Below are 9,315 nucleotides of genomic sequence, written 5' to 3'. Positions count from 1 at the left end.
GCGTCCGACTCTATTATCATGTCCGGCGCGGAGCCGAAGATGGCCCGGCACATGCGGCCGCGAGGGGAGAGGGAGAGGGAAGGGAACCAGGGAGTACAAAACTCCGGTGTAAATCTCCCCTGCTAGCCGCGAACCCTGTCTGGGTGAATGAAAACGCAACACAGACAGGGGAAGCGGCGGAAAACGCTGGGGAGGCAAACAGCAATAAAATACAAATAAAATCAGATGAAATAAAAAACGCAATTATACAGAAACGAAACCGGATAACAACCAACAATAATAGTCATTAAAAAGAGGGTACATAAACCTGGCAAATAAAAATCAATCACAACTATGTAGGAGAGAAAATAATACTTAGCTGGTCTGAGGACAGCAGCAAAGAAAGAGGAAGTGGAAGTACAAGACTTATGGACTATTCCTAGAAACTGATTGGCTGCCCTGTTACTAGGCAGATATGGTTGTATCTGTTATATACTGTTCATATTCTACATATTTTCTCTTTCAGTTATATTTTTCTTTGCTGCTGAGGAATAAAGTAAGAAAGAGAGAGCATAATAGGAGCCTCCGTGTCATTAATAAAATCCATTTTTGCTTACTTTTCTGTTCACGAGTCTGAACAAAGAGGGGGTTGAAAGCATTAAGGTTGGTAGGTCTGAATAAAATTGATATGCAAGTGTTGATATATTTCACCCCGTTTGACGTGTCCTGTTGACCTGTCTTAAGTTGTAACTTACAGTTTAACCACAGCCTCATGTTTTCTGCTTTAAACTGCCAACTTCTCTACTTCACTTCTTCTACAGAAATATTGCAGTTATTTCTGATTTTATGTACGTGTTCATATTGCTATTGGTTGATAATGCTGTTAATGTATACACCCCTAGACAACTGTGCCCTATATCTGTAATGTACCAGGCAATTATTGAATGCTTATTAATACTGCATCTGTGTGGTGTGATCCTTTAAGAATTCCCGGCTGGAGAGGTAAGGGAAAGCAGAAACATCTTCCTTGTTGGTTCATAAGCCCATGGCAGTTAGTTACCTGGGCTCAGATACCCTGGGGTGGTTTCAGCCGAACACCTGACAATTCTCACTATTAGTAAATAACTCTTCTCATTCGGCTCTTTAGTTTTTTTTTGTTTTTCTTATACCCATTTATATCACTAGAGGGCGCCAGCAAAGCGCGAACAACGTGCACGCTTCCCTGCAGTGGATCACCAAGGTGCACCAACATGGCGGCCCGTGCTTTGCTCAATGCAGCCTAGGAGGTGTATCCATGGGTGTATCAGCGGTAACCGGAAGTTGTAGGCAGAAATAGGAAGTGTTCCAGAAAGATGGCGACCTTTGCTTGCTGGGCTGTGTTATGCTTCTTATTAGCGCTGAGTACCGCAGACGACCCGCAAACAGGTGTGAATAAAGGTATAATACTGCTTGTGTGTCGCACAGCCAGGCACCGAGCCCAGTGCTTGTACACAGTGGGCATTTAAAGGGCGGCTTTCATGACTGTGGCGACAACGTCACGCGTGTTGCCACCTGCCCCATAGATAGATAGAGGGTGCTGAGTATTGCAGCTGATTAGAATGTCCCCCTGCCTGGCAGTGGATTCCTGGGCAGCCATGCCCCTGGGCAGAGAACCCAGGCTGGCTGTGTGAGTGGGTGACTGGGTACAACTCCCATCATGATTCCCAGCAGAAGGAAATTAGGGAGATAGCCCAGGGGTAGGATGGATGATTTGGGGGTTTTAAATATGTGTCAGAGATTATTTTATATTAACATAAAAATATATATATATTAAGTCTAGGCTCTCTTTAATGTTTGATCAGCACTGGAAAGTACGTATATACAGGTCTGCCTGAGAGTGGTGGGATTTACAATCTCAGACAGCAACTTATCTTTGTATATCCTGTCCTGCATTCTCACGCCAAGCAACAGGAGAGGGACTGAAACATTAAATCCAGCTGCAAATAGCTCACTTCCCATAAGTGTAACTCCCATTAATCTCAGGCAGTCTGATCTATGTATGTCCAATGTTGCCCTGAAATTAAGGGCTGTACTCTGCACAGCGTAAATTACAACATGCATAATGTTTTTTTTTTTTTTTTTAAATGCACAGTGTGATGTCTTGTACCATACAACCTTTTGAATTGAAAACCTTGATGGGCTGTTTAATAATGTGGAATAATGGGCAACTTAAACTACCGTAAATTACAAAACAACCATGTACATATCTTAGAAATCTACTGAATATATTTTATATGATCAGACCTTATTTTATAGTAAATAAGCGTGGAGCAGTATATCAAGAGAAGTGACTATTTAGGTGATAGACCCTAAATATCAATTTTGTGAGAGTTGAAGTTAATACTTAATTTTCCAGGTGGAAGTCAGTCACTGAAAATTAAGTATTCACTTCAACTCTCACAAAATTGATATTTAGGGTCTATCACCTAAATAGTCATTTCTCTTGATATACTGCTTGTAGCGGAGAGCTGCTATTACACAGGTTATCGCCACTTTAGATCCCAGTAAGGCTCAGGAACAAGTATTATAAATCCATATGGCAATAATTCCAGCAGGCAAAACAATCCAACAATATCCCAACATCAATCCCAATGACTGGACGACATACAGCATCAGGAGCAGAACTGACTTTTAATTCACACAACTTCCTTATAAAGCATTCTCCCATGCAAGGGAGAGGTTTGCAATAATTATTACAGTAGCCAATCATCCACGAGTTGCCACCCTAAACATAGGGGTACCCCTTTAAATGTTACATCCCCTGGTAGCCCTGATCTGGCTGAGACACATATCCAAAAATCACCCAGATCGGACCAGGGGTTCGGAAAATTTATGGAAGTACTAAAATGACCGAACGCGCTGGGCTTAAAGGGAAACTCCAGTGCCAGAAAAACAATCCGTTTTCCTGGCACTGGAGGGTCCCTCTCCCTCCCACCCCCCAATCCCCAGTTACTGAAGGGGTGAAAACCCCTTCAGTCACTTACCTGAGGCCGCTGTCTCCGCGACGCTCCTCCTCTGTATTGCGTCAGCCAGTGGGCGAGACTGATCCCGCCCACCGGCCGAGGAGAACTAATGCGTGTGCGCGCATTAGCGCTCCCCATAGGAAAGCATTGAAAAATAATTTTAATGCTTTCCTATGGGGAAATGAGCGACGCTGGAGGTAGAGTTAACCCTGCAAGGTAATTATTGCAGTTTATAAAAAACTGCAATAATTACAGTTGCAGGGTTAAGTGTAGTGGGAGTTGGCACCCAGACCACTCCAATGGGAAGAAGTGGTCTGGGTGCCTGGAGTTCCCCTTTAACACCTGAAAAGGGTTCCATGTGTTTTGGCCCTGCGGTCGGTCACAGAAAAGGGAATATAATACACAAATGGCTTATGTTAGGAGAGCTGGGAAGGTTTCAGGTAATTTCCCTTGTTCGTGGGTTTCAAACTACCGAACGGGAAGCCGTTTGGTAGTTTGTATACGAATTGGCGGCAGTATGGAGGTCTCAGCGGTGTTTGTCTAACCGAGTGTCCGATTTGGGTTCCAGACACTCAACGGCAAAACACCGCTGTTCGGGAGTTTAAAATGGCCGTCGCCACGTGTTCGTCTCCCGAGTGGCAGCCACCCAGAGAACAAAGAACCCACTACACGAACCACCAATTACCTTTTGCAACATTGTTGCGAACAGTAATTGGAGGCACACTTACTCCTGGGGTGGTCTGATTGTTCGGTAGTTTCCCTCGCATAGTAACTGGAGTGATTTTTTTACCGAACAATCAATCGAATGCTACATACACTTCACATATACAGGTTACAATTCAACCGAACACATAGACATAAATGCAATTTTTAGGACAGTCCAATGCCATCCGCTACACTGCTCCACTCTTATTTACTAATTTCCTTTGTGCATTTTGTTGTGTGTTTAACCCTTTAAGACCGGAGGGCATACTATTACGCCCTATTTTAAGCGGCTCTAAACGCCACCGGGCGTAATAGTACGCCCTCCGTTTTTTGTTTTTTTTAATTCTTTATTTTTGTGTGCAAGTAATAACAATGCATCTTACACTGCCACAACAGCATATGCAAGCATAGAGTTGACATAGTTGTACATTTGTATGACAGTTTGGTCTCTACACATTTTTAAGATATAAAGATAAACTGTTATAACATGTTTGCTACAGGTCTCGACAATTTCTAGCGTTCAACGTTCACAAAGAAGAGAGGTAATAGATGCGACCTGCATAAAGTAATGATTAGCACTCTATTTAAACATTGCTAAAGCATTGACATTACGGGTTAATAGGTCTGCTCACAGGTCTGGATAAAGTTACTCAGTTTCAAGTTAAAGTATTAGAGACACGGGAGCATTAGTCTGGCGTTTAAGCTTAAAATGCAATGACCTGTTTCTATCATATGAGAGAGGGAGCCAAGTTATACCCAAAAGTTAACATTATTCAGGGTCTGTTCCCCAAGATTATATCAGCAAAAGAATGCCAGGGCTGATTAGCTAAACAGTGATATGTCTTGCGTGTCTGCCCAAGCAGTGAGTGTACAACAGAAGGGTAGGCATTGGTAAGCTCACGATCTGGTAGTTAAGGCATAAAAATACAAATACTTGGAAAACAGGCTAGTGCATTCAGACTGTAATATAACATTCTCTAGAAGAACATTCAAGCTGGGGCAAGTTATATCGCTTCAAGAAAGTTGGCACCCTGTTTGATGCCTGCGCTGCTCTGGTGGAAATGAGCCACCGAGACCGCACTGACAGGGGGGAGTCCCATATCTATCCGATACCTGCTCTGCTATTTCTGGGTAGCAGGGGGCGAGCGTCCATCAGAGCAGGTATCAAAGCATAGTCCTTCCATGGTGTACGCTGGGGTCCTTTAGGCTGCTGCTGTGGGTTGCTGAGCTTGCTGCTGTTGTGCCTCTGGAGGTTGGTATCCGCCCTATAAGGGAGCTTGGTGTCGTCCGCCTGGTTTCACAGCCTCCTGAGTCGTCTTGGCGCAGGCTGGATGGGGGGTGAGTGTGAGGTCTGTCTTCCCGCAGGAATATCTTGCTTGATGGCTTGCTTGGTTATAGCTGGCGGTAGCAGTTTTTGCACAGCTTTCCGTCCCCCAGTGCCGCCGTCTTTGTCCGCTTGCGTAGGCAGCCTGTGTAGCTCGCCGTTGGCTTGGGTTGCCGCGGGTGCAGGTGAGGGTTGTTCCGCCTCTCTGTGTTGTCGGGTCGGACGACCGGAGCCGCGTTATGGTCTGTAAGCGCGGGGAGGGAGCAGGCCACATCCTGGCCCCCCATGCACATGGAGTCCGCCATCTTGGGTGCAGTGCTCGGGCCCCCTGCCTCGCTTGCGATGTCTCGGTCCAGGCTGCAGGGTGAGGACGGGGATCACCCCCCCGGTCCATGGGGGGGGGAACGGAGCTGGGACCGTCTGGGTTTGCGTCTCTTGTCGGGGTCTGTGAAGCAGGATAGTGGGGCAGCGGCCGCCTGCCCCACTCACCGCCGGAGAAGGCCTCAGTCAGGGCCACGAGAGTCTCTCCGCCAGGGGACTGCAGCTCGATGAGCCAGCCTCTCCCTGGATCCAACAGTCCCCTTGCTATAATCATCCTCGCTGTCTGTCTGCTTTTGGGTAATAAAAGGCTTTGTTTTAGGAGTTTATTCCTTGATTTGGAGCAGGAGCTGCTCTTGCCTGCGACCGTTCAGCTCGGCGGTCCGGCCCCGCCCCCCCTCCGTTTTTTTTTTTTTAACTTTCCCGGTCGCCGGCGATCGCGGTTGGGGGGACTCCCAGGGAGCCCCCCACGGCACGTCCTTCCTCCTGGGGGCCCCTGGCCATGTGAGAGTGAGGTCCTTGCGAGGACCTCACAATCACATGGCCGGGTTAGCTGGCTCAGGCATTGCAAGCAGGGGGACTGCCTGCACTCAAACACACACGCTGCACTCAAACACACACGCTGCACTCAAACACACACGCTGCACTCAAACACGCACGCTGCACTCAAACACGCACGCTGCACTCAAACACGCACGCTGCACTCAAACACGCACGCTGCACTCAAACACGCACGCTGCACTCAAACACGCACGCTGCACTCAAACACGCACGCTGCACTCAAACACGCACGCTGCACTCAAACACGCACGCTGCACTCAAACACGCACGCTGCACTCAAACACGCACGCTGCACTCAAACACGCACGCTGCACTCAAACACGCACGCTGCACTCAAACACGCACGCTGCACTCAAACACGCACGCTGCACTCAAACACGCACGCTGCACTCAAACACGCACGCTGCACTCAAACACGCACGCTGCACTCAAACACGCACGCTGCACTCAAACACGCACGCTGCACTCAAACACGCACGCTGCACTCAAACACGCACGCTGCACTCAAACACGCACGCTGCACTCAAACACGCACGCTGCACTCAAACACGCACGCTGCACTCAAACACGCACGCTGCACTCAAACACGCACGCTGCACTCAAACACGCACGCTGCACTCAAACACACACGCTGCACTCAAACACACACGCTGCACTCAAACACACACGCTGCACTCAAACACACACGCTGCACTCAAACACACACGCTGCACTCAAACACACACGCTGCACTCAAACACACACGCTGCACTCAAACACACACGCTGCACTCAAACACACACGCTGCACTCAAACACACACGCTGCACTCAAACACACACGCTGCACTCAAACACACACGCTGCACTCAAACACACACGCTGCACTCAAACACACACGCTGCACTCAAACACACACGCTGCACTCAAACACACACGCTGCACTCAAACACACACGCTGCACTCAAACACACACGCTGCACTCAAACACACACGCTGCACTCAAACACACACGCTGCACTCAAACACACACGCTGCACTCAAACACACACGCTGCACTCAAACACACACGCTGCACTCAAACACACACGCTGCACTCAAACACACACGCTGCACTCAAACACACACGCTGCACTCAAACACACACGCTGCACTCAAACACACACGCTGCACTCAAACACACACGCTGCACTCAAACACACACGCTGCACTCAAACACACACGCTGCACTCAAACACACACGCTGCAAATAAATATTCAATTAATATAAATTTTTTAGGATCTAATTTTATTTAGAAATTTACCAGTAGCTGCTGCATTTCCCACCCTAGGCTTATACTCGAGTCAATACGTTTTCCCAGTTTTTGGGGGTAAAATTAGGGGCCTCGGCTTATATTCCAGTCGGCTTATACTCGAGTATATACGGTGTGTGTATGTATATGTATATGTATATATATATATATATATATATATACACACATATACATACACACACATACACTGTCTAGGTGTATTTTACTATTAATATATATATATATATATATATATCAAATTACACGTAGACTGATACTGATTAAATATATATATAATTATTGTTATATATACCGTATTTATCGGCGTATAACACACACTTTTTCTCCCTGAAAATAGGGGGAAAATCGTGGGTGCGTGTTATACGCCGATATCACATAATTACTTACCTGTCTTGGAGCGTGGGCCGGTGTTCAGCGCGCACCGCGGTACTGGAACTTCAATTTCGGGTTCCGGTTTCCGGCGGGACTGAAGGAAGTGTGCACACTTCCTTTCAGTCCCGCCGGAAACCGGAACCTGAAATTGAAGTTCCTTTACCGCGGTGCGCGCTGTGAAGCCGGCCCACGCTTCAAGACAGGTAAGTAATTATGGGACAAGGGAAAGTGCACTAGGGGACACTATGGGGGGGGGGGGGGGGAGAATACTATGGGATGAGGGGGGAGTATACTATGGAAAGGGGGGGGGACACTATGGGATGAAGGGGGGGAATACTATGGGAGGGGGGGAAATTCCCTTCTTAAAATGAGGTGCGTGTTATACGCCGATAAATACGGTATATTTATATATAATATCAAAAAAATATGTAAATACGTAAAAAAATAATAAAAAATAAATAAATATATAGATACCGTATATACTCGAGTATAAGCCGACCCAAATATAAGCCGAGGCCCCTAATTTTACCCAAACAAACTGGGAAAACTTATTGACTTATCGAGTATAAGACTAAACTTATCGAGTATAAGACTAGGGTGGGAAATGCAGCAGCTACTGGTAAATTTCTAAATAAAATTAGATCCTAAAAAAAATATATTGAATATTTATTTACAGTGAGTGTATGAATGCAGTGTGAGTGTATGAGTGCAGTGTGAGTGTATGAGTGCAGCGTGTGTGTTGCAGAGCCCTGGTGGGGGGTGGGCAATTTTTAAAAAAAACATTTTTTTTATTCTTTTAATTTTTTTATTATTATTATTTTATTTAATTTAATTATTATTATTTTTATTATTATTATTTAATTTAATTATTATTATTTTTATTATTATTATTACTATATATTTTTTTTTCGTCCCCCCTCCCTGCTTGATACATGGCAGGGAGGGGGGCTCTCCTTCCCTGGTGGTCCAGTGGCATTGGCAGTTCAGTGGGGGGGTGAGGGGGGGCTGGCAGAGCTGTAACTTACCTGTCCTGCAGCTCCTGTCAGCTCTCTCCTCCTCCGCGCCGTCCGTTCAGCTCTTCTGTCAGCTCACACTGTAAGTCTTACACTGGGAGCTGACGTGGTGCTGAACGGACGGTGCGGAGGAGGAGAGAGCTGACAGGAGCTGCAGGACAGGTAAGTTACAGCTCTGCCAGCCCCCACAGCCCCCTGTCTGTATTATGGCAATGCAAATTGCCATAATACAGACTATTGACTCGAGTATAAGCCGAGTTGGGGTTTTTCAGCACAAAAAATGTGCTGAAAAACTCTGCTTATACTCGAGTATATACGGTATGTGTATATATGTCTATATATATATATCTATATATAAATAAAAATATTTTAAAAAATTATATATATATATATATATATATATATATATATATATATATATATATATATATATATATATATATATATATACACACACACATATATTTATGTAATATTTTTACATAATTAGGTATCTTAATTAATTACAATTAGCGGGACCTGCCTGACAACCCATGCCGAAAGTATAGGGAATTTAATTTGCTAGCACTATATTTAACCCTATAACTTTCCAAGACACCATAAAATCTGTACATGGGGGGTACTGTTTTACTCGGGAGACTTCGCTGAACACAAATATTAGTGTTTCAAAACAGTAAAATGTATTACAACGATGATATCGCCAGTAAAAGTAATGTTTTTTTGCATTTTTCACGCAAAAACAGCACTTACA

At 45.5% G+C, this 9,315-nt stretch overlaps 1 protein-coding gene across 2 annotated transcripts in view; it reads left to right on the top strand.

The window, feature by feature from the left end:
- Positions 1-1,281: 1,281 nt before the first annotated feature.
- TGOLN2 (trans-golgi network protein 2) overlaps positions 1,282-9,315 on the top strand; it is a 37,664-nt gene continuing 29,630 nt past the window's right edge. Inside the window, exon 1 of one of the 2 annotated variants that reach the window (XM_063445542.1) lies at positions 1,282-1,404. In XM_063445542.1, coding sequence (XP_063301612.1) covers positions 1,332-1,404 — 73 coding nt within the window. In that variant the 5' untranslated portion in view covers positions 1,282-1,331. Of the gene's footprint in view, positions 1,417-9,315 lie in introns of both variants that reach the window. The other variant, XM_063445541.1, reaches the window with a different exon arrangement.

Source organism: Pelobates fuscus, chromosome 3 (genome assembly GCF_036172605.1).
Source record: "Pelobates fuscus isolate aPelFus1 chromosome 3, aPelFus1.pri, whole genome shotgun sequence".
NCBI lineage: Eukaryota > Metazoa > Chordata > Amphibia > Anura > Pelobatidae > Pelobates > Pelobates fuscus.
The sequence above is the reverse complement of the archived record's forward strand: the minus strand, read 5'-3'. Positions and strand labels throughout refer to the sequence as shown.